The following is a 25,747-nucleotide window of genomic DNA, read 5'->3' on the forward strand; positions in this document are numbered from 1 at the left end:
GGTTTCACAAATGGAAAGGATGGTGAATAGTAAAGGGGAGAGAGGAGAGACTTTGTGGGGACAGAGAGGGAAAAAAGTGGGGAGGAGAGAAGAGAGAATGAGTATGAATATGATTCTCAGAAGCCAAACTCCCAGCCAGAGTCAGGAGCCTGAGGGCTGAGCCCTGCTGAGCCGACTCTGAGCGTCCGGGAATCAACTTGCTGGCAAAGGGTCTAAGATGCCAGCGGGCAGCTAGTCACTATATAGAACGTCCCCAAACACTTTCGGCCCCCTCGTTTTGCAGAAGAACCATAGAGGCTTTCTTCTCCGCGCAAAACCCAAACAACCAGGGCAGGCAGGCGCACCGCGCACAGCGCTCATTCTGGGTCCCCGCACCCTTGGCGCCCCCATCTGATCACCTCACTTGGAGAGGGACAAAGAGTTGAGTCAAGTTGGGACCCAGAGCATCAGATTCAGTGAAAGAAGGTACCCCCACCCCCACTCCTCAACAGCCACGGAGGATGCTGAAGGAAGATCAAAGAGCGAAAACTGCAAGACGAGTGAATGCACCTTGTCAGGGTGCGGGACCGGCAAGGGACAGGAGCGTTCAGGAGGATCTCTGCAGCGCCAGAGTTGCGGCTCAGCAGGGCAGGCCTCTCCCGAGCTCTGAAGAAAAGCAAACCGTTCTCCCGGGTCCTCCCGGATTCCAGCCGCCCTTTTACCAAACTCTGTCTGTTCCCTGGTGCACTAAACTTCGCGCGGGGCGGGGGTGGGGGATGTTGCTCCCTGGCTGCACCGGAGCAGCGGCGCCGCAAGGGTTAAGCTAGCCTGTCCCAGCTGACAGTCAGCTGATTGGGCTGTGATTGACAGCTCCGAAAAGTTTCCTTGTTTCTATACTATTATGCTAATAGCTGCCGCTCTCGCTGCCTCCCATTGGAGGAGAGTGCCAGTCAATTTCCCATTTGAGTCTGACGTCACGGGTGCTATAAAACTCAGCAATTGCTTTAAACTCTTCTCGCTGGATCAGAGGCTTTAAAATCTTTTTTCATCTTGGAGCTGTAGCTCGGGCTGCTAGTCCGCTCGGCCTCTCCCCCAACCCTTTCGCTCTCGGCCTCGCCTTGGCCCAGGACTTTGCAATTTTGCTTTAAAAAAAAAAAAAAAAAAAAAAAGCCAAAACCAAAAAAAAAAAGGCAAGAAAGAACTAAACTCCCCCCTCCCTTGCCTCCAGCCGGCCTGCACCTCGGTCTTGCACTTTGCACGGAGGGAGAGGGTGAGAGAGACAGAGCGCGCGCACGAGAGGGATCCGGAGAGAGAAAAGAGAAAATAATAATAGTAATCATAAGAGCCAGGCAGAAGAGGAGAGAAGCGTGAAGTGTTAACTACCCCGGTGCCGAGGCCCGCGCCTCCGGGACAGCCACCCGCCGCGCCACCCAGCCCCGGAGCAGCAGCTGCGCGCGCCCCGCCTGCAGTCCGGCCGGCTTAGGCGAGCCCTCCTTATGCAAAACGCGCAGCGGAGCGGCGAGCCGGGGACGCCGCGCACCGGGCCGGTCTCCTCCGGCATCCTCTCCGCCGCCGTCATCGCCACCGCCACCGCCAGCTGCGGAGGACCTTCCCGAGCCTGAAGCGCCCGGGATCCAAGCTCAGGGAGGCGATCAGGCGAGGAGGGGGCCCAGGGCGAGCGGGAGAGAGAGAGAGCAAGAGAAAGAGAGAGAGCACATTGGCGTGAGCAGGGGGGAGGGAGGGCGGGCGCGGGGGGCTGCGGGCAGGGCGGGGGGTGTGTGCACGCTCGAGCTTTCGGGCCACAGCCACCGCCGCGCGAGCTAGAAGCGCCCTAGCCCGGCAAGCTGGCTCACCCGCTGGCCACCCAGCACAGCCCGCTGGCCCCTCTCCTGCAGCCCATCTGGCGGAGCGGCGGCGGCGGCGGCGGAGGCAGGAGGATGGCTTCAGAACTGGCAATGAACAATTCCGACCTGCCCACCAGTCCCCTGGCCATGGAATATGTTAATGACTTCGATCTGATGAAGTTTGAAGTGAAAAAGGAACCGGTGGAGACCGACCGCATCATCAGCCAGTGCGGCCGTCTCATCGCCGGGGGCTCGCTGTCCTCCACCCCCATGAGCACGCCCTGCAGCTCGGTGCCCCCGTCCCCCAGCTTCTCGGCGCCCAGCCCGGGCTCGGGCAGCGAACAGAAGGCGCACCTGGAAGACTACTACTGGATGACCGGCTACCCGCAGCAGCTCAACCCCGAGGCGCTGGGCTTCAGCCCGGAGGACGCGGTCGAGGCGCTCATCAGCAACAGCCACCAGCTCCAGGGTGGCTTCGATGGCTACGCGCGGGGAGCACAGCAGCTGGCCGCAGCGGCGGGGGCCGGCGCCGGCGCCTCCCTGGGCGGCAGCGGCGAGGAGATGGGCCCCGCCGCCGCCGTGGTGTCCGCCGTGATCGCCGCGGCCGCCGCGCAGAGCGGCGCGGCACCGCACTACCATCACCACCACCACCACACCACGGGGCACCACCACCACCCGACGGCCGGCGCCCCGGGAGCCGCGGGCGGCGCGTCCGCCTCTGCGGGCGGCGCGGGTGGCGCGGGCGGCGGTGGCCCGGCCAGTGCCGGGGGCGGCGGCGGCGGCGGCGGCGGGGGCGCGGCGGGGGCGGGGGGCGCCCTGCACCCGCACCATGCCGCGGGAGGCCTGCACTTCGACGACCGCTTCTCGGACGAGCAGTTGGTGACCATGTCGGTGCGCGAGCTGAACCGGCAGCTGCGCGGGGTCAGCAAGGAGGAGGTGATCCGACTGAAGCAGAAGAGGCGGACCCTGAAAAACCGCGGCTATGCCCAGTCCTGCCGCTTCAAGAGGGTGCAGCAGAGACACGTCCTGGAGTCGGAGAAGAACCAGCTGCTGCAGCAGGTCGACCACCTCAAGCAGGAGATCTCCAGGCTGGTGCGCGAAAGGGACGCCTACAAGGAGAAATACGAGAAGTTGGTGAGCAGCGGGTTCCGAGAAAACGGCTCCAGCAGCGACAACCCGTCCTCTCCCGAATTTTTCATGTGAGTGTGACACGCGATCCCAGCTAGCCACCTTGTTAAATGCTCCGTGGGGGTCCGGCTCCTGAGTGGGCTTGCTAGTTGCAGGGCCACGCTCGCCACCACCTCTCCCCCTCCCCTGGCGAGTTTGCTCTCCTTGGCCTTGCACACACACACACACACACACACACACACACACACCAAACTTGTGGTGGTGGTGACTGTTTTGAATTGGGGAGGGAAGGGGTGTCTGGCTCACGGATTGCCAACCTGAAATTCCCCATAACTTGTTAGCTTAGTTGTTTTGTTTTTTTTTTTAACACCGCCCCCCCCACACACACACACACACCCCGGACTTGCACAAGGGTCAAAGATCTGAACAGAGTACTTCATGTAGGACATAGCTCACCTTTGAATCCAGCCATCATCGCCTGTATTTTTTTTTTCTTTCTTCTTTTTCAGTTCATGAGCTGGTGTTCATTCTCTCTGTGTGTGTTTATTTTGTTTGGATTTTCTTTTGTTTTTTTCTTTGTTTTTGTTTATTTTTTGGAGCTTGCCGTGTTTCCCAACCTCCGCCCTCATCCCCCTGCACCATGTTCTTGACATAAAAGAAAAAACAGCAGGTTTTTTTTTCTCCTCCTGAGTTCTGTGAGATTGAGCTTGCAAAGGAAAAAAAAAATGTGAAATGCTATAGACCTTGCAGCGTGCTGAGTTCCACCGGGTTTTTAGCATTGTTATGCTAAAACAGAAAGAACTAAAGCCCCTCCTGAACCTGCCACAATCAAGCCTGCATCAAGCTTCTGGGTGTGACTCCTGAGTTTTGGCCTTATGATGCCAAATCTGGAAGTTTAGTCAGCCATTAAAAAACAAACAAACAAAAACACAAAAACAAATTTACTCTCATCTCATGCATTATGATGCTTGCTACTTTGTCTTAGCAACAATGAACTATAACAGTTTCAAAGACATTATGGAAAAGAGACATTATATTAATAAAAAAAAAGCCTGCATGCTGGACATGTATGGTATAATTATTTTTTTTCCTTTTTTTTTTCCCTTTTGGCTTGGAAATGGACTTTTGAAGACTTAGCGCATGGCATCCATACTTTTGTTTTACAGCCTCATGACTTTTTTGAGTTCAGAACAACAGCAGAAAAAGTAGAACCCCAGAGGCTTCCTCCCTTGAAAGTTTGCTTCTACTCCCGACTGCTTTGAGTATGGACTTCAGCCTCCCGTTGTAAAGGCACTGAAGGCATTCCTTGTCAAAGACACCAGAATGGGCTACAAATTTACATGGCAAATATGACAGAACATAAATTAAATATTTTCTTTTTAGAAACGATGACGGACGCCTGCTTTGGGGCACTTTAAATTGTGCTCTTGCCAAAAGCAGTCTAAATTTTCTTTGAAAAGAAAGAAAGAAAAAGAAATCTGCCCCAATTATTTTTGGTTTGTTTTATTTTATTATTATTATTATTCTCTTTTTTTTTGGCTTTTGGTCATTGTCAAATGTGGAATGCTATGGGTTTCTAGTATATAATTTAATTATAGTTTTTATAATCTGTTAGCCCAGTTAAAATGTATGCTACAGATAAAGGAATGTTCTAGATAAATTTGAAAGAGTTAGGTCTGTGTAGCTGTAGCTTTTTTTAAAAGACCGATGCACTAAATTGTTTACTGTTGTGATGTTAAGGGGGGTAGAGTTTGCAAGGGGACTGTTTAAAAAGTAGCTTCTGAAGCATGTGCTTGCAACTTAAATATAAGTTGGGTATGTGTAGTTCTTGCTATACCATGGACTGTATTGAAAACCAAAGTATTAAAGGGGAAATGCCCCTGTTTATATCTGTAGGGGTGTTTTACATTCAAAAATGTATGTTTTTTTTTTCAAAATTAAAGTATTTGGGACTGAATTGCACTAAGATATAACCTGCAAGCATATAATACAAAAAAAAATCGCAAAACTGTTTAGAACGCTAACGAAATTTATGCAGTTATAAAAATGGCATTACTGCACAGTTTTAAAGCAATGCAGATTTTTTACAGTTGTGTTGTGGTGCAGAACTGGATTTTCTGTAACTTAAGAAAAAATCCACAGTTTTAAAGGCAATAACCAGTAAATGTTATTTTCAGGGACTGACATCCTGTCTTTTAAAAAAAAAGAAAAGTAAATCTTACCACAATAAATCTACAAAAATCTTTTGTCAGTCACTTTTCTTTTACATATTTTGCTGTGCAAAATTGTTTTATAACTTGAGTTACTAACTAACCACGCGTGATGTTCTACATGCTTCTCTTTCATTTTCAATTCTGGTTATATCGAGAGAAAGAATAATCTACAATAATAAACTGCATTTTTTTTTTTGATTCTGTTCCGTTTCTTAGTGTACAGATTAACTGGGCCCCATGTCTTGGATGTATTGGAGCTTGGATGTGAAATACAAAATGCATCCTCTTTGATTTCTGAACAAGGGAGTTGGAGGCAGTAATTCCAGGTGAAATTATAGGCTATTCTGAGAGTTGAGGAGTTTGGCACCATAGAGGCACTAATAATATTTAATATAGATATGAATTATGACATCTCAATTTTTTTTGCTCCCCAAAGTTTTTAGTTCCCCAATGAACTGAGCTATTAAAAAAGAGAGAAAGAGGGACAGAGACAGAAAGAGAAAAGAGAGAGAAACAGACAGACAGACAGACAGACACACACACACACACACATACACATACACACACAAAAGTGGATCTTTGTGGACAGACTTTTCGGCTTCTGATCCAGGAGCAAATCCATCTAGAGAGATAGGACCAGAAAGTCAGACTGACCAGAGGCACATTAGAACATATGCATTTAATGGCAAAGATAAACAATTCTTGCCATTTGGCCAAAACTGATTATTTTTTCTTCTTCCTTTACATGTCCTGATTTTCTTGTTGGCACGGCCTTGACAAGACTAAATATAAACACTTTGTACAAATCAAAGTTGTTTGATTTTACTTTATTTTTTTTAATTTTAAAAGAATTTTTAATTCTTTAAAATGCAAGTCATTTGTCTTAAGTGAGGGGGAAAAAAAGTCCACCCTTTTCCCACAGAATTTCTAGTTCATACCAGGTTTAGCTTTGTTATTTAACTACATTTCACTGGGAATATTCCAAGAGTTGTCTCCACACAGACAAACTAGAGATTACATGAGTTCCCAAAATATAAGAAGAAAATAATGCCTTCTGGGGTGAAAGTTATGCTATGATATATTGCTGTTTTTCCCCAAAACAGGTTATGAATGGGGTCTAATTGAAAGATCGCTTGAAAAAAATCTGTTACCTTCATTTGAATTCCTAAACCCTGACCCACTTAAACTGACACAAATTCCTGCAACCATGTTACAAATACAAACCATTTTCTCTTTTGGTATGCCTCCCTGGAAGTTAATGGAACAGCAGACAAAGCCAACACTGTTTTGAAAATATAGCTAAACACAATGACCTTTGTCTTGTTTTGTTTTCAATTCTTTTTCTTTTTTAAAAAACAAGATAATATTGCAGCCCATAGTAAAGGCCTGATTTGTAAGGAAACAGGTAATTCTTCAGGCTGGTGAATTCTGGCCAGTTTCTCAGAGGCCCTCCTGGCTCTTCTGCACAGAACACAAGACACTGTTTATACTTCCTATGTTGACCTCTCTTGATGAACTTGAATGCAAGTCCCCCAAACACTTAGTTTTGCTTGACAGAAATCTTAATTGCAAAACTTCTCAAATATGTTGTAAATTAGTCGTTCTCGGCTTCAGAGGTTTTAATTTCTCTGATTACAGCCAGAAAATATACACATATCACCCCTCTGGAGAGGACACATCACTTGAACAAAACACTCAGCAGCAGAAGGAAGATTTTAGGCAAATATATTCTTAGAATAAGAGTGACATCCGTAACACAATGGCTACAATTATTTATCAAAAAGTGAGACCTGAGTTGGAGGAAACACAATTGCATAATAATGAGGCATCCTGATAGGATTCTATAAGGCATATGAGAAGCCAGTTTGGGCCCCAGACATCAGAAAATAAAGCAGCAGCAGCAGCAGCAGCAGCAGCAGCAGCAGCAGAATGAGGATGAGGATGAGGGACTGGCTTGAAGAAACAGTTAACCTCCACTGAAAAGCACTTTCAGACATGGTGAAACTTTGGGAGATAACAGTAAACATAACTAAACACAAAGAATCATACCCTGCCCAAATGTGCATTATTACAAATAGATTCCTAAGTTTAAAAACAAAAAGGAAAGAAAGAAAAAGGAAGAAATTAAATAAGAAAGTCTAGATTTCCCTTTTACACTGCATTTGGGACTTTGTCTAAATAGTGTTAAAATTCCTTTCATTCCAATAATGAAACTGCCCCACTGGCAAGTTAGAGTCATCAGTAGGCTATGCCACATTTGGGAAGCCCAGCGGCATGTGCCCAATGTGCTCATGAGATATGAGTTGCACATAAGATGTATGCAAGCCGTACATTAAAAAATTATTTGTGGTTTTGGAGAATGATTTCCATTCCATGCCCTTTCTAAAGAAAAATTACTGTGTTAGAGAAGAAGGCTAATGAATGAACCACCATACTAAACAATTAACTACACCTCTTGTCCGAAGGACTCAGACCCACAGGAAAGGGTCCCTGCACTTATCTGTGTACCAGGCATCCAACCAAACCGGGGTGATAGCTTTCAACCTACAATAATAGCTTTAAAAAATATACTGGAATTAGAACCTCTGGAACCTCTGTGTGTGTGTGTGTGTGTGTGTGTGTGTGTTACAAATGTATCTATAAAGAAAACTTTCTCCACAGCAAACAGCTGGCATTTTAAAAGCATATTTAGGTATGCACATTCTTAGCAGTGTATCTTCATTTTTCATTGTTTTCCTGGCAGAGAATTGTACTAAGGGGGAAAAAAAAGACAAGAATTTGACTTCTCCCCGCCCCCAAACCCTTGCTGGGACAGCAGCTTGATGTGACTGGGCACCTTGGTTTTTCAAAGGCAGGGGTGATACTAGTATTGACTAGTTTCTATGATGTCAAACGTGCCATTTGTCAGACATAGCTGTAAATGAAACCAGTGAGTGGCGAAATACAGTTAGTTAAATACACACCCTCTGTGTGCTTCTCTCCTACACCATATACCTACTATTATATTCTCTGAGACACTCAGCAAAAATCACTTCCTTTTAATTTCCTGGCTTGTGTATGTTTCTCCTTTTCAAGGAACAAGTTATAATAACCATTTTTCACAACATATATCTGATATCTGAATGTATTGACATCGAATAGGCCCAACCTCGACCCAACTGATAAATCTACCATCTAGACATTTACAGCTTGGTACTGTGGCCACAGAGCCCCTTCCCACACAGACACTCCAAGGGGAGATGCTCTCTATTGCTGGAGTTGTCTGATGCTAGCTAGCATCCTGTTCTCGCCTCCCCCTTTACCTCTTACCCTAGTCCTTTTCATGTGGTTAACATCAGTTCGAGATTTTTAGGCTTTTAAATAGAACTTCTCTGGCCAAGCCACCAATTTTACTGTTAAAAGCACGAGGAGAGAAAAATGGTGTTCGCTTTCAGGGGTATGGCATACAGCTTGACTCTCTAGCCAGGCTCTGGGCATTTCCTGGGCCAAGTCACAGAAGTTGCTTAGGACACATCCCAAAGCTTCAGAGCACAGACAGTTTCCAAGGCCTTTGTTGTCTTGCTCTGTTCTGACCAAGGAAAACTTACCTCCATCGTCACACATTCTCAGCTTGATAAAAATAGCCCTGCTGTATATTGGACCAATCAATATTTTAAAATCTAATTGTCATTCTGGAATCTTTGCCTTTTTTTTTTCTTCCTCCTTCTTCCCCTTGGAGTGAAAGAGAAAGGAAGACGAAACTCATGAGTGACAGCCTTCAGACATCTGATCACTGTGTCCAAAAAACTCACACTGTCGCTCTGAGGCCTTTGCGCTTACACAGACTGTCAGTGAGAGTGATAGGAAGTGCCTCGCAGCACACTTTGGAGGGCTGATTTGCAATGTTTTCCTCTGTGTTTGACTTATATTTGATCAGAAAAATAATAATTTCGCTTCTTTTTTGGAAGAAGCACTGGTATTTAGGTTTGCTGTTCGGGGGATTTAGGAAAGTTTTCTCTGCAGTCAGAGGCTGTGTGGTTCCTGCCACTTCGGTTTACTCCTCAAGATACTGAGCTCATAAGATGGACTCTATGCTTTCCTTCAAAACCTTGAAGTTTATTTTTGCTCTTAACTAATCCTCAGCCTCAAAGATGTCCCAAGTCCAGGGTAGAGCGGTAACCATAGGGGACGGGGACAGAGTCCAGGGTCCTTTTATCAAAACCAGGGTTTGTTTTTGCAGTTCTCCAGAACAGGAAAAGCCTCAATCCACCTTCTCAAGAGATAGCTTGTATCACTTGGAATACAAATCTTTAAAATGCTGACATTAAAAGCCCCCAGAAAAGGGGAATCTCTCCAGTCTTTGCTCCGTCCAGGCTCCTGAACAATCCAGACTCTCGCTGGCATTTTTTACTCTAGCTGGAAGTTGGAGACACGGTGAGGGAATCTTGTAGGGCTGGCTCGTCGTCGTCGTCGTCGTTGTTGGGGACACAAAGCAACACAGTCTTGAGACAAACTGGGGGCCTTGTTACCCTCTGGAGAGGAATGAGCAGAAAGAACAAGGCAAAATCAAATGGCAAAGCCCGGGTCCTATAGCTGTAGCTATAGGAGGTGAGAAGGGAGGGAGACTGTGAAGGCGAGATTCCCCGGAATAAATAATTGCACAGGCTTTCACCTGCTCGGTGGTCAAAATCAGTTCCTGTGTACACATAAGGCAGGATTTGTGTGTAGTACTCCTGATCTCTAAAAGTGTGTACACACAGGCTTGCTCTTTTTCTTTTTTAAGTAGAGATCCGAAGGGAAAGGGAGCTTTGAGGAAACATGAGTGTCTTAATCGGAGGGAACATTTATGAATATTTTAGTTGGTTGTTTGAAAGTGGTAACAACATTTTGGACCACTCAGACGCTATATCCCAATCTTTGTATATACACTGCACTAGGTTTTATGACATTGTAGCAGCTTTTGATCAGTTAAATTTGAAAGCCGTGTGTGTGTGTGTGTGTGTGTGTGTGTGTGTGTGTGTGTGTGTGTGTGTGTATGTGTGTGTGTGTAAGAGGGGGGGAGTCTGCACAACAGACAAGGCCAATATAGAAAGCACACATCAACAGCACACAGAAATCAGATGTTTATATGAATGTGTATGAGTTGGACGGGTTTAAGAAACTCCCCAAACACATTTTCCAGAGGGAGGCTGTGAGAGGAATGTGGAGTTCCTCCCTGAAATCAGAGGGGGCATCTGCTGAATGCCTCCTCCTGCACAACTCAGCGTTCTGGTTTTTCTTCCTTTTTGTTAAAGCACAAATGCCCCCCTAGTAGACTTTAGATTACAACATCGCATTCCTTTCCTCTGCAAAAATCCATCTTGAGTTTTTAGCTGCCATTAGAAAGGGGCATTCATTCAAGAAGGGGGACTCAGAGGTGCATCCCTGCTTTGGGACAAAAAGCAGAGGGTGGAAGGAAACAGTTCTCGGCGTTCAGTCCCCACCCACCCACACTCCAAGCCTGGCTTGGCTGATTCTGTTCCTAGATTTCTCGGTTGGAATCTGCTCTGATTCCCAATCTTGCCTGCTTCCAAACTGAGTTCTCAGAAGAAGGTATTTCCTTGTGGCTGGTTTAGAGAAGCTACCATACCTCGCAGAACTAGGCAGGAAGGAGGAAAATGTCATGTCGAGAACGGTTGTGACCTGCAAATCTGGACAAAGCTACACATGCCCTTTTTGCAACCAATATTTCCCCAGGTTCTATGTGACGGCATCTGCTTCTGGAAGTCTCTGGAAGTGGGCTTTGGATGTCCTGTGGGAACTTTAGCAGAAGAAACATGAACCTGATGTCCATAAGACAATAGGCCGCTTTAATCAAGGCTTAAAATCCAGAGGGAAGGAAGAGGCTGCAATTGCTAGGGAAGGAATTACTGACAAAGGCCAACCTTGACCTATGACCTCCAATTGCTTAGGGTCATCTCAGGTCATGCTTAGGGACTCTCCCAGGAATTATCTGTTTACAGGGAGCACTGATAAGAGGCTGGCAGACCTCTAGGTCCCCCACATGTTGTTAAAAAGAGTGAGGCCCTTAATACCAACATTTCAGCCCCTTACCACCTGACCCCTGTCCCATCCAGGGTCCACCTCTTAATTGTCAGCACCCTTGCCTGTTACATGAGTCACACAGGGCCATGAGAGAGCCCCCTGGAGTGGTATGGTCTTCCAGCCAGGAAGCAGTCAATGCCACCACAAGTTACCCGGGGTGCAGTGTTGTGTGCAGACAAAGGTAGAGAGGGAAGAAGTCCAGAAGTCCGGTTAGCATAGGGTGCATGGTTGTTCACTGTATAAAGCTTTCCATAGCTTGGAGGGAAGAGAAGGCAGGCAAGGAAAAGGCTGAGAGAGGCCCCTTTCCCAGCATCTACACACTCCTCATCACACCACCAAAAACATATATCTGCCTCTGGCCATTGATATATACACTCGCCTTGTGGGGACCAGTCATGTAGCTGGTCCCAATTCCTAGCCAGAGCTGAGGGGTCAGAGTGCTGGACACCTTTGGAGACTCCCCTGACTGGTGAACAGCAGATGGGAACCAGGCTGAACTAAGAGGCTGTCGGGGAAGCCAGGATGGCTGTCTGTGGCCAGTGGCTTCCTTAGGCCACCAGACAGTCCCTCAGTGCCCTGCCTGCAGCCACAGGCCTACTCGAAGCTGGTGCATGTTTGGCGACCAGGCACCAGTTTCACCTCTGAGATGCCCAAACAGCAGTCTGGTGCTAGGGGCAACAGTGGCAGCCACAACCAGCTTGTCCTTGAGTCCTGTACTAGGCCCAGCGACAGCACCCCTGCAGGGAACCCCCATGTGCCTTGGTATCTGGCTGAAGTTGTCCTAGAGGATGACTCTGGGTGGAGCAGACCTTCTGAGCTGTCAGAACCACCAGAGGAACTGTGCTGCTGGACCTGGGTGGGACAAAGTGTGCTGCCAGAACCTCTGCCTTTTTCCCCTGGGATGCTATTCTACCTCCCAGCTCCCTGGAACTTTCTGTAAACAAGAGGAGCATCTCCCGACCTCCAGAGCCTCTGTGTGTTTTACTCTATTAACTTTCCAGATTTTTCCCCCTTTCCCCGCTTTGATTAGACAGAAGACGGAGAAGAGCGGGGACAGAGGATTACAGGTAGCCTGTTTTGGAATCTTTAAAGTCTCTCTTCATGCTTTGGACTTTCCGGGGTCTGTAGCTGAGTGCCTCCTCACAGAACAAAGCCAGCTGAACAAGCTTTCAGAGGCTTCTCTGACAGTTAGTTGTTTTGCTTTTATGTATTTAACGCAATTCCAAACTGCCAGCACCTCGGAATTGTCTCCATAGGGCGGACTTTAAAGGAAACACGATGGAATGGCCTCAACCCAGGTCGCCTCTTTCTCATAGGCACTGTCCTTTGGGAGGGGTGAAGCTAGGCCGCCCCTTGTACAAATATTCTACATTTTAACTCTCTGTCTCCCAGTGCAGGACTTAGCTATGCAGGTGAATATTTTGAAACCAAAACAATGATTATGCATCACAGGCACTTTTAATACTGTTAGATTATTATTATTATTATTATTATTATTATTATTATTATTATTATTTAAATCCTTTTTGACAGGAAGGAAAAAGAAAAAAAAGTCCAGTGGTAACTACACCACATCAAATCTGTTTTTAAAACCCATATTTGTGTCATTCTGGTTTTAGACAACAAATTCAAAATATTCCAGCCTCTGCCATTAATTTATATATTTGGCTCTTTTGATGTAACACAGTGAAGTGCAGAGGCCGTTTAAAGATAAATCTGCAGTTTCTACTTTATGAAATTAAAATGGTCACAGGGTAAATTTCTTCTGTCCATTTGGCCCTGCATGAGCAGAAGAACTAGGCTTGCTTTGGCTTGTCTTGGAAAACTCCTCACCTATGAAAGACAAGTGACACTCCACCCCTCTGTCTGTCTAGGGCCATTGTGAGACATGGCAGACGACCTGTGACACATTTTCAGGGCATACTTTCCACTTTCTGGTGCACTCACTGTGGTGTGAAGGGATCGAGCCCTTTTGAAATATTAACTTGAATATTGGTGTTCACTCTCATGCTGTTAAAACAGCAACAACCTCCTCGGTGGTTAGGGTAAGAGGCTCTGTGCTGTCAGCGATCCGGCCTCGATTACGCGGTCATGGTTCAGCTCAAAACTCCCCTATCTCACTGTTATCAGAGATCCTGACCCTCCCCCCTCCCCAGTGGTTAATCTAGGCAAAAGTAGCAGAACAACAGCAATAACAAAACAACAAGGATGCACTGGCTTTTGGACTCCGTTCAGGTGTGCAAACACCAGGGCCCATCTCCCAAGGCTTTGGAAAGTAAGTGCCTAGATAATCGGATAGGTTCCCCAGGTAGCCGGAGCATAGAGGTCATCTTGGGGAAAATGACACCAATGATCTAAAAAGGACAGCTACTTTATGAGATTTCAGGCAAGATGCCAAATATTGCATTTAATGAAGCTGATTCTTTTCCTCCCAAAATAACAGATACTATCAATGACAGGGCCGGGAAGGACAGGGTGAGGGGGGCATTTTTGCAAAGCCCACATCCAATTATTGCTTTGTAATATTTTTCTAAAATTGTAAAATGCCCTGCTGGTATCTGAGCTCATGTAAATCCTCCTTGTCAAATCTTAACATGTTTGCTGTATCCCCCCCAAAGGGTTCATGCCGATATTCCTTCCACCGCCTCCTAGGCTTCCATACCCTTCTATTCACTTGCATTTCTATGAGAATCTATTGTTCCCAAAGATGGCTTTTTTTTTTTTAAAGACGAGAAGGTTATTCTAAATGGGAAATTTAAAATTTTTATTGTTTTCTTTTGTTTTGAGATTAACTATCTAAATTTCCAGTAAGGAACAGTTTATCTTAATGGCACACTTCCAGGTTTTGAAACAATTTCAGTGTATTTCTCATTTCTTTTTTACTCCCTCCTTCTTGTAAAAATATATATTTAGGAGGAGACAAGTATGTGAAGACTAGACAAGTGGATCTCATGGTTTTTAAAGCATTTCAATGGGAAACACAAATGAGAACACGTGATTAATTTCCGATGGTCTCGGCAGGTACAAGGGCCAGGATTTGTTTATCCGAGCAGTGTTATACTTTACACAAAAAGCATTCGAAAGAATAAGAGTTACAAAGCTGAGTGACAATTTAAGTGAAGATTACTCGTTCAGCTACACAGCCTCTGGGATCCAGCATGTGAATGAGCATTTTGTCTATTTGTTCCCACCAATTGGAAAACCGTCCAAATAGAAGTGTGGCAGATTAGAGGGAAATAATGAAATATCCTTGTTGGGGGGCGGGGGAGAAAGACTGACTTACTAGTCTATTGCAGTTACCGTACACAGATTTCCCCAAACCACGTTGAATCTTTTAAATTAGATTTTAAATATATTTTGACAGCCTGGACTGGTATAGTGTGACTATCCGTGGGAGGAAATGACAAGTCTGTTTTGTTATTAAGCTGCTGTCTAGAAAATATTAGATTCTGTACAGCAAACGAACACTATTTTACCACCCACATTAGTATAGCTAATAGAAATAAGCTGAGGGGTTTTTTTTTTGTTTTTTTGGGGTTTTTTTTGGTTTTTGGTTTTTTTTTTTTTTGGAAAGGTAAGCGTTTTTAATTATTGTGCTTGGTTATTCATTCTATAACAATGTCTTTTTCTTTCTTTTTTTAAGCAACCTCATTTTCAATCCTTCATTCTGAGTATTCCTGGCTACCAATTTAAACAGGAAAAAAATAATAAAGAAAGGGATGACATCTAAATGCTACTATTTGTTAAGAAAACACTTGTAGTGATTGTCCGGAGTGGCTAGTAAAATAGACCACAGAGATGGAGGAGAGGGCAGAGTCTGGATGAGCAGGCACCCAGGAAGTGCCCAAAGAACTGGGCCTGTGGTTCCTCTGAGGAACTAGCAATGGGAGAGACAGAGAAGCCAACCAGATGTTGTATAGATCCCCCTTCTATGAACCCAGGATGGCTTGGTTCTTTGTGAATTGAGAACAGTTTTAAAGCTGATGCTGGGCCAGTGGCATCCCACTTTTGGGACCTATAATCAAGAGGAGGCTTCCTTCGCTGTGGACTTCTTCCTTCCATTCAGACCCAATTTCTGGCTTGGTAGGGTTGAGACCACCACGCAAGATCACCTAGACCAGATTGTTCTTCTTTTAACCATTTCTGCCTTGCCATAGATAGCTAAGCGACCTTGCACATACTGTCTTTCAAAGGCTCTTCCCGGATATTAATCACCCTTTGTTTATTTTAATATATTTACTGAATCAGGTACCCAAGGGACTCTTCTACATCTGTGATGTGAGCAAAGCAGTTGGCCGGAATCAAACAGGTACGCGTGGATCTTCGATATGCATGTGCTTGTTTGGATGGATTTGCCGTGTGAGGGAGGGAACGTAAGCCAGCAGCAACCCTGCAGGCCGGCAACCCTGCAGCCAGCAATGCTGTGCTCCTCAGACACGAGGAGGAGTTCCTGTTCTCAGTCCTTTTAGTAGTAGTGTCTCACATGCAACATAAATTGTGACACTTGGTACTGTAAGAGTGGCACAAGCTGTCTGGGTGAGAACCAGCATGCTGTTCTGTATTGATTTCTTTACATTATTATCTGTCTCATACAGAATAACTAATCCAATCTGAACAGATCTCAAACCCTTCACCCTGGTACCACAAACCTTTGCCCACACTGGAGAAGGCAGTCCTTCTCCTTGAATGTCAGACCACTGGATGAATTTGAGCAAAACTGACATCCACTCTCTTGATCAATTCTACCTGGATTTGTGAACATTCCAAATTTACAATAGCTTATAATATCTGCACTCACATTTGGAGATTTTACCATAATTTCCACGCAGAGTGCTGTCCTTCTGAATCCATATGGGTCTGTGGCGCCACCTTCCACAGTAATCGGAGGCAGAAGGGGAAGGAAGGAGGCACGTGGAAGGCCACAATCTGATTTTCATCTACCAGAGAAAATAAAATGGAGCTGTTTAAATGTGTTTTCAACTGCAAGTATCCCAGCATGAATTTAATTATGAGCCCTCTCCATTTGGAGAGGCAGGGCCACACTCTCACCCCAGTCACTGCGTAGTGTCATGGTTTTATGTGTTCTTTTTACCTCTCATTAGCTAGTGAAACAAAGTATGATTTTTTTTTGTTATTACAAAGTTTGCTTGCTGAGAAATTTGCATGAAATACTTGTACTTTTTTTTTTTCCTTCTGGTATCTAGCAAAACTGAAGCGGAGGGTGGGGGGTAAAGGTCACACTGTCAAATTGTAGTTCTTCGAAAAGGAAGCTCTTGAGGGATCCAGTAAATGAGAGTATTGGGGGGAAAAAACAGAGCTCACTTTTCCTCCTCTATTCAAAAGTAGTGTCTGATTATTTACATACATTTGCTGTGGTGAGGAAAGTCTCATTTTTAATAATTGCACTGTGAATACACAATATGGTTTCTCTGCTAACCTTATAAAAAATTAACAGTTTTTTTAAAGGAATTTATGTATTTAAATTTGAACTTGGTGTATTCCTTCAGTGTGGCTCGTATGTCCTATGTGCATGCAGTTGCAGAACTTATTCCTTTCTTGTGCAGATCTTTATAATTCTAATTTGAAAGTCACCTGTTAAATACAATGATCTAGGCCTACTGGCAGGTTTTGTAACACTGAAACCATCCATTTTGAGCAAAAAGTTAATGAACATTAAAAGCAAGTTTCACACTGGTCCTAACCACACTGGTAATGTTTCATATAAGGTTACCGGTGGGGGAGAAATCAAATTTCAGCTGTGAACATGATTGACAGGCAAGAGCGAGGGAGAGAAAGACATTTGGCCAGGAGGGGAGTTTGGGGAGGAGGACAGTGCCTCCAAGTTCCTTTATGGCATTAGGTATTATAAGCCAATGTATAGAAAGCTCAGTGCCTGGTGCTCTGGGGAGAGTTGCTTAGCTTATTTTTGGAAAATCGCTTTGGCTAAGGGATTTCACTCAGGGAAGTGCGAATATGGTGAAGCAATAGGCTTTCTGCCTCTTGCTAATTTCAGCCACGCACAGCTTAGTAGCTCATGTCTGGCACTTGAATGTTAAGGTAGGTTTTGAAAATGGAACCACAAATTTGGAGGGAGCTATCTAGTTGCTTTTTATTTGTCAGAAATACAGCCTAGATTATGTGATGGTTCATGGTCACATTACAAAATACTCATCCAAGGGCTAGAGATACGGCTCAACTCTTCAGAGCTTACACTGCTCTCGAAGAGGCTCCTGTTCAGATCCCAGCACCCATATTGGGAGCTCCCCAACCACCTGTAACTTCAGCTCCAAGATATCTGATACGTCTTCTGGCCTCCGAGGGCACCTACCTAACAGATGCAGACAGACTTACTGACACATACATAATTTTAAAATATTCACCTAGTTGATATTACAAGAAGATTAAATTCTCTGCTGCAGTAGAATCCTTTGACCTTGACTAACATTTTCTATTATATGTAACAGACACAGATCTACTAATAGTCAAAATGCATATAGACCTTCCTTCTCAAGAAAGTTCTGCTAACAGGCAAGCCTGAACACCTAAGCATGGCTTGTCTTCCCTCTATCCAGTCAACTTACTTCTTGACTGACTTGTCCCACAGCCTCACTGGCTAAGGTGTGACTGTTGCCATGGAAACAAGTGATGCTATTGCCTGACCCTATGGCCCAGGGTGGCTTTTGAACTAGCCTTTGAAGCTGTCTCTTGGGTTGAAGTGTACTAAGGTATGATCTAACTACCTGTGATTCGCATCAAATTAGAAAGCGACCCTTTCCGTTCCTGTGTCTTGAGGTACTGACATGGGTCTTGGAAGGTGGTAACAGGTCACAGCCAGTTCATATGTCTGTTCTAACCACTTTAGATGTTCCTGCTATTGGTTTAGACTAACCTGGATGCAGTCAAGTCTTACACAGCTGTCTTAGGCATGACAGATGAGACACACACACAAGGAAGAGGCTGGTGGTGGCTGTCCTCTCACCTACCGGAGATGAAATTTGCAGAAATATGCCTTGTTCCCGTATTCCACCCCCTGCCCACCAGTCTTCACAGCATGGGCAGGATTTTATCTGGCCTTCCCTGTACCCATTGAATGACTTCAGAAAATAATCAGGTGTATGGAAGGCCACCCGCTATTTTATGAACAGGGTATCATGAAACGACAAGACAAAGACAACATCTTCAAAGGCTTGTCCTTGTCTACCTGTCTCTCGGTGTTGTCTATAAGCCTCAGGAAATAAAGTGCAAACGTAAGTTCACAATTCCCAAAAAACGTGGGTGCCTCAGCACAATATGTGCACCTGTTTAGTTATGACATAAAGACACCACACCCAGGATCCCTCACAGAACCTATGAGAATATTTGGTCGGAAATGATTAATCGGTATTTCCATACAAAGGAAATTTGTGTAAGTTCTAATTGGCACCAAATGTTTGGTGGACCCTGTCCCTGGATAAAGGCTGATTGGGGCATCTAGACAATAAGTCTTTAGAATAAATCCTCTAAGGAAGAAGATATTCCATCTCTCTTGAGCATTTGTAGTGGGGACCATTCTGGTAAAACCCCGTGAGTGTATTTCAAGCTTATTGAATTTTCATATCCTTTGATGCTGAGACAATTAGGGAAAAGATTTTATTTAAAGTGTTCGTGATCCTGACTCACCCTAATTGTTTTCTGTTGCTGCTGTTTGTTTATTTAGATTAAGTTCCTCCCCAATTCAATCAATTCATGACAGTGGGCTAACTAGCTTAATCCCACCATCTAAATGTTTAGTCTTTTCTCTAACCTCGAGATACTATTGAAGTGGTGAACTTATAGAAAGAAATATTTTATATTTAGTTGAGGGACATGAGAGGAGGAAATTCTGTAAACCCTGTAGCCCTCGTGACTTACAACAAAAGTGATTCTTTTGTAAGGAAGTTTCATCATAAAGACACGTGTGCCGTCGCCTGTCAAAAGCTCAGACTTCCAGCCCGCCTTCCACACCAACATTTAAACTCCCTCTTCTCTCTCTGGCAGAGTCAGACATTTCCTTACCCTGAAAAGGACTATCAAGATTTGTGTGGGCATTTCTTTTTCTGTTCCCAGCACTCAAAAGAAATTATCAGCCATAAATGAGCTAAGCACTGGGGATCAGGGAGTTTTGCTTGTTTGTTTTTAGTTTCCATTTAAAATATTTGGACAGCGCCAGGACAAGGAGAAGCCAGCAGAGTTAGTATACCTGTCTTTCTAGGCATCTACTGGGAATAAAGTAAAGCTATTAATTAACACCATGCCTTTTTTGGGTGGAACTAATATCATCCAGAAAGAGAGAGAAGTGTGGTTTCAGGGCTCTGTGGGAATATCAAACCTGTGGTGGGGATTTACAGATATTGTCAACTGAGTCTTATGGTGGCAGCACGTGTAAGCCCTGGCAGATATTAATACCTCATTAACGGTGCAAGAATGCATCCTATGATGAAGTCATCGGGGATCAAGAAAGACCGAGAGATGAAGGAGGGTCTTGCTGGTAGGATTTTGTTTTCCTCTTTTTGCTCTGCAAGCATCATCTAATGTGGTTATTCACATGCAGCCGAGAAGGTTTTGGCTTCATCTTTCCTGTCTGTTGAAAAGCACAGTAAGTTCATTTGCTAGCAGATAGGCAGTAGAGGTGAGAATTGAATTGATCGCAAATGCTCCAAGAAATTGACCCTGAGGTCATCTTCCCTTAAATTGGGTTCCACATACAAAGTTTCTTTTCTTTCCTGGCCCCTGCCTACTCCCAGCAGCAGAATTGAGTTGGGGGCTATAATTATTTAAAGGAATTCCTAGGCACCGGGGTTGACTCTCCTTCTGTACCCTTAATCAAAATAGAGACCTTTTGTTACTGACGGTAGTTAATTAAAGAGCTGGCATCTGTACCGCTGTGGTGTGCCTCTGGCTTGTTTATATTTTAAAATGAGGTTCATGCCTGATGTTCATGAAAAGAAGGGACCATAGCTGCTGTGGAGCTGCAACTGTCCTGAACATGAATAGAATGGAATGGAATAGAATAGAATAGAATAGAATAGAATAGAATAGAATAGAATAGAATAGAATAGAATAGAATTTTCTGTTTACCTTTGTTATTTCTCTGCCTCTTGTCCCTCCCATTCTCCTACTCCCTTCCCCCTCCTCATTTGCCCTTCCCCTCTCCTTATCTTCTCCTCCCTCCCCCTCCCTCACTCTTTCCCATACCCTGCAATGGAAAACAGAGGTTCCTTTAGAAAAAATCTCAAGGCATGAACTATCGGTTCACAATGTTGGAATCTCACCCTGCATGAGATGAGGGAACATGCCTGCTGGTGACAGGTTCAGGCTTTCTCCTTTCTGCTCATGGAGGGTAGCTGAGAGACCAGAAATTCCTGTACCAATGCTGACCTTTGTGAGCAAAGAGGGGCTGTCTTGCCCTGCATTCCTGTGGGTAGCTCAAGTTCTGTCCACCTCTCAAGATGCTCAAAGGCTGCTTTGTTATTACTTACTTTGTTAATGTCTTATTCTCCTCCTCCTGCTTCTCTGCCTCCACCCCCTGCAAGGTCTCCCTTTAAATTGCTAACAGGTTCTTGCCATTACCTAGTAGAGTATAAAAGCAAAATGCGTGGGCTACCACCAGTTTTCTCTTGCGCTTTTGGAGATTGAAGCCTGGGTGTGTGCTCCTGGAGCGGACAGGGGAGAGGAGGGAGACTGGGTTTCTGCGTGTCGAGGAGCTGAGTGTGCTATGCTGCCTGAGGCTGAGGACTCCCAGCTGCTCTTCTCTCCAGATGTCATCAGGAAGTTTCTCCATGAAGATCCCTTGCTCAGTAGCATCTTGTTCTTTACCCACATTCCCTGTCTCTCTGCCTGCTCAGTGTCCTGCTGGTGCAGTGAAACCACACCAGAATGTTCATCCTGGTGCTTTCAAAGCCAGGCCTAGTTGAGCTGTATGTCACAAAGGTATTGGTGAAGGTGTAGTGTTTTCCAAACATTTTGGTTTTCAGGGACAGCCGTTTGAAGTGTGACGTATTTTTTTTTTTAGCTCTCATCTTTGCTTGGTAGCATCTTATAAGATCCTTGTTGAAGAACAGAAAAGACGGCACTCAGGAACGGAGGGTGGCCTAGTCCCAAACCATCCTTTCAGATCTGTGGAAGAGAATACACATAGTTCCCAAAGAAGCCTTGTAGGATTTGAGCTGGAGAGTTTCAGCCTTGGCCCTGGAAGAAGAGTACACAGAGCCTCCTGCCCAAGAGGAGGAGGTTTCACAGAGGTATCCTGTGATGCTCTTTGCAGAGAGGGGGCAAATAAGGAAGAGCCTGTTAGAGTTATTGCCTTTTATCTCCTTTGAGCCATCCATGCATTTGAAACCAACTTCCACCACCCTGCTGATGCGCTGGTGAGAAGGCAGGGTCATGGTGCCACTCCTGCAAGGTGGCCATGCCTGTCTCTGCTTAACATTTTATTTAATTTGTTAGGCTCCATCTTACTTTTTTTTAAATTCTATGTATGTGTACGTGTGTGGATTTGTGCATGAGAGTGCAGGTGCCTCAGGAGGGCAGAATGGGCAGTTAGTCAGATCCCCTGGAACTGGAGTTACAGGTGCTCATGAGCTGCCTGACCTGGATGGAAAACCAACTCAGGTCCCCTGGAAGGGTAGTGCATGCTCTTTAATACTGAGCCATCTCTCCAGCCCCTCTGCTCAGCGTTTTATAGCACCAGACCTATCTTCATCAGGACCATTTTCTCCCACAATAAAACAAACAAACAAAAAAAGGCATCTTACCACCATTCCCACAGATAATGGGTGGGACTCTCACTTTTGGAAAGAGGAGAGGCAGTGAGAGGTCCCTGTCAGTTCATCAGGCATTCCCTGAGGAGTGCTTGATGATACAGTGATTCTGGGAAGGCATCTTTTACTATTTCTTTAAAATTTAACTGGGATCAGGTCACAGTGTGCTTTCAGCGGCTCCTCCCCTCACTTCTTTCTTTTTATCCCCACCCCCCTCTTTTTATTCCCACCCTCCTTTTTTTCTGTTGCAAGCTACAACAGAGAGATTCTTGTAGTTGATAATCAAAGTTTGATATCGTCAAGTTAAACTGTGCAAAACTGACTTCAGGGTTTTGCTCATGAAATAAACATTTGAAAAATAATGTATAGCAAGGAGGCTTGTACAGTGGATGCAATGCTAGATTCATGCATGCAGATATAGAAATATATAAGTATCTGTGTGCATGAATATATGTGTGCATGGTCTGTTTCAGAGCCTGTTAAAGCTGTTCCTCAAAAAGTATCTTTACAGACCTAGACTGCTTCTTCTACACATTCACCCAAGAGTCTATCACGACGAGGGCATAAGTATATTGAAATTAATGACATTATAATTGGCGATCCAAATGACACTTGTAATATGCGTTACTATATTATATTTCTTTTCAATTATGGAACTTGTGTATCAAAGAGTCAGAGTACGTAGCTAGAATTTTCTGTCCAGAAGCTATAGCGTGCCTTAGCTTAGAAGCCTTGTTTTCCCCCTTCTCCCTAACAAGGAAGCTCATTTAGAAAGAAATGTTTATGGGAAGTGCTTGTCAGCTGGCATTTTTACTGGTCTACTAACCCAAAGGTAAAATATAAAGCCGTGTCTTTTCCTCGCTGGCTTGTTGTGAGTAGAAGGGTCCCTCCCTTGTTAGCTTGATAAATAATTTCACTAGGGGGACTCGGCTGTGTTTTTATGCGTGCTGTCTATTTTCTGCTTCCTGCAAATAAATTTCTGTACTCAGAGAGTACTAAAACTCCAAACACATGGGATTTCCCCATTTTACTGCTGGTCTCCTGAAATATTTATTCGATCTAGTGTTTTTAATTAATTTTTTAAAGGGAAAAAAAAGCTGTGATTAACATCAAACCAAAAATAAGTATTCATCTGTTTTGGGGGACCGCTGGGTTTATACCTGGAAAGGCAGCTGTTTTGAAAGGCTTTGTGTGTTAAACTCTCTGCCTGATTTGTCAAGTTGAAGCCAAGTGTGATTTACTGGAGTTCTCTCATTACATATTTCCTTGTCTGTGTTTCCAGATTTAATTATTAAGCTGTTAATAGGAGAGATAAATAGGGGTATAGGATTCTATGGAGAAATGAGACAATGTACAATAACATCTGTACCTGTGAAAAATGAAACTGGTGTGAGAGTGGAAAGTGGATTGATGAAAATGCTGTTCTACTCACGTCCTGGGTATTTAATCTTAGGGTTTATTAATACCAAGGAGAGCTCGGTGCAGCACAAACCTCAACAAATATACCCCAAAACATTGCAATAAAATAAAGTACAAATCAATACATTCTGTAAATGACCAGAACACTAAACACAATGCATTATAGGCTAACAGTACGATGCTGAATGATGGGATGAGACTTCTGTTTGTTAGGGAAACAATCATTTGACATTAATGCCAGATGGTTTCATTCACTCATCTTTTTCTGTTTGCAGAGAAGACATTCTGCTTATTCGCCCCTTGTTGCGTGCACACAAGCAAGGTTTTATTTTCTGAAATTGGAAACTATTTTTTAACAAAGGTACCTTGGACAAACTTGCACCCAGGATGTCAGTGCATGTGACAAGCATCTTGGATCCTGAAGCACCTCAGCAGGGGGTTGTCTGGAGCTCGCCCTTTCAAAGAAGAAGAAAATATACAGAAGGGGCCCTCAATGAGTACCCTGGCATGCATGGAGATGGAGCATCATGATGTAGGACATTACTTTCTTAAGCAGACACTGTGTGATTTAACTAAGACATCTCACTCGGAACTGCTTTAGCTACACAGATTATGAGGATTTTTAAAACGCATCCTTCAAGAACAATTGATGTTTAACATTTGTTATGGCCACCTGGAGGCCATACCTGTTTGTCGAAGTTAGAATAAACATCCGTGCACTCAAATATCCCACCCAGCCATTTACAGACTTGAAGGATATGATGAGAAGCCACTGGGGAACAGGAGTCTCCCAGGAACCAGAACCTAAATCATCTTCAGTTCTTGAAACAAGTACAGCTGCAGATATTTTAATCCACTATAAGGAAGTGGAGGGTACTAGGCACAAAGCAATTTAGGCGCTCTGCGACCATTTAGTATAATCTTGCTTAGGTACCTACCATGCCACTTCCTCCCCTGTCAGTCTGTCCTCAGCCTTCCTGGGTCACACACTCCAGCTTTTAGCCTCAATTTGTACTGTGAGAGCCCAAGTGCCCTCTCCTTGGCCTCTTTTCCTGAGCAGGGTTGAGTGTGGTTCAGATGAAAAGACACATTAATGTGATTAGTATCTGGGGGTCCAGAGCCATGGCTTCTCGTGGTCTTGACCCCCAAGGACCCTTGTTGGTCTCCAAACAAGTGATTCTGTACTTCGATTTTGGTAGGCAATAGTAAAAGGCTTTTCCACTCAAAAGCTCATGATTGTCATCCCGGCCGCAGTTTAAAAAGTAACTGATGACGCATCTCCTTAAAACTCCATAATGTGTAAAGAGTCACTCAGGAAATTGCTGGGCACTGAAGATAAATCGGGGTTGGTAAATCACTCCAATGAAAGCCCTGTTGAATAAAAGTTGTCAGCGAAATCGGCACTGGTACTAAAAAGAATACAATTGCCTCATCTTGAAGATGGGAATTGTCCCTCAAAAGGGAGCATAAAGGATTAAATATGGTAATATATGTAAAGCACTTGGATTAAATATGTTAATGTATGTAAAACACCTGCACTGGGTAAATACCCCCACCATGTTCAGCCATGGACAATGTTACATGGGATGGAATTCTGACCTTGACACTTAACAAGCCTTGGTTTACATTAGAATGACTTTGGGATTAGAGTATTGAACTCACCCACCCCCAGCCCTTTGCTTTACAATAAATGTTTTCAAAATCAGAACACTGAGGTTGGTATAGAACAATAGCTTATGGCCACTCCTTTATTAAAAATCCCATCACCTCTAAAAAAAAAAAAAAGTAAAATCATTGTGCTTTGGGGAGCTCTCTGCTCAAATAATTTAGGAAAATTGTGTGTTAAACATTTAATATTGCTGTCATCCATCTCAGAGCTTTTATATGCTAATATGTATGCCCTGTATACATATTATACTAACACAGATGGCATGCAGTATTTTCCAAACTTGTGTGAACATGGACCCTGGTTTTTAAACAACCATTTCATGTAACTAGCATTGTGCTGGGCAATTTTGAAAGAAAAAAAAAATGATGATTGCCTAAAGTATTAAAGTCCTGACATTTCTTTCATTTAGCACCAAAGAACTCTTTTATTAATTTTCCCTGGTGAAAACCTTGTCCTCAGTGACTCATTTGCATTCTGCGTGTTCATTTTACTTATCAGCCCAGAACAATTGTTTGTGGTTCTGTCTGCAACATATACTTCAGGAGAGAAAACTATGACGTGGGGTAAATCCTATAGAGCTGTGCAGTTATGAGTTCCAGGAGTTGCCCTGCCTTTCTGGGCTCCCAGGAGATCTCAGGAGTTCAGCTTGGGACC

At 44.4% G+C, this 25,747-nt stretch overlaps 1 protein-coding gene and 1 long non-coding RNA gene across 4 annotated transcripts; one reads left to right on the plus strand and one right to left on the minus strand.

Moving 5' to 3' along the window:
* Window positions 1-1,768: 1,768 nt before the first annotated feature.
* On the plus strand, window positions 1,769-25,481 carry Maf (MAF bZIP transcription factor). 3 transcript variants are annotated; one of them, XM_059263950.1, is made up of 3 exons: window positions 1,769-3,022; window positions 15,476-15,536; window positions 23,700-25,481. In XM_059263950.1, the coding sequence occupies exons 1-2, from the start codon at window positions 1,917-1,919 to the stop codon at window positions 15,507-15,509; spliced, it is 1,140 nt and encodes a 379-aa protein (XP_059119933.1). In that variant the 5' UTR covers window positions 1,769-1,916; the 3' UTR covers window positions 15,510-15,536; window positions 23,700-25,481. The 3 variants fall into 3 exon arrangements, with proteins under 3 accessions (XP_059119933.1, XP_059119935.1, XP_059119934.1); XM_059263952.1 differs by lacking the exons at window positions 15,476-15,536; window positions 23,700-25,481 and adding an exon at window positions 7,375-7,499; XM_059263951.1 differs by lacking the exons at window positions 15,476-15,536; window positions 23,700-25,481 and adding an exon at window positions 3,461-5,362.
* Window positions 15,684-20,225, minus strand: LOC131911684 (uncharacterized). Its single transcript, XR_009379423.1, has 3 exons — window positions 20,082-20,225; window positions 19,652-19,826; window positions 15,684-16,164 (listed from the first exon to the last, which is right to left on the minus strand). It is a non-coding gene; the product is annotated as an uncharacterized LOC131911684 (long non-coding RNA).
* Window positions 25,482-25,747: the final 266 nt, after the last annotated feature.

This window comes from Peromyscus eremicus, chromosome 5 (assembly GCF_949786415.1).
Source record: "Peromyscus eremicus chromosome 5, PerEre_H2_v1, whole genome shotgun sequence".
Lineage (NCBI taxonomy): Eukaryota > Metazoa > Chordata > Mammalia > Rodentia > Cricetidae > Peromyscus > Peromyscus eremicus.

Bases quoted from the DNA above. Each gene is read 5' to 3' on its own strand.
- Maf (XM_059263952.1), top strand. From the start codon at position 1,917: ATGGCTTCAGAACTGGCAATGAACAATTCCGACCTGCCCACCAGTCCC. The intron at 3,023-7,374 runs GTGAGTGTGACA...ATTCCAATAATG, and splicing joins TCCTCTCCCGAATTTTTCAT to AAACTGCCCCACTGGCAAGT.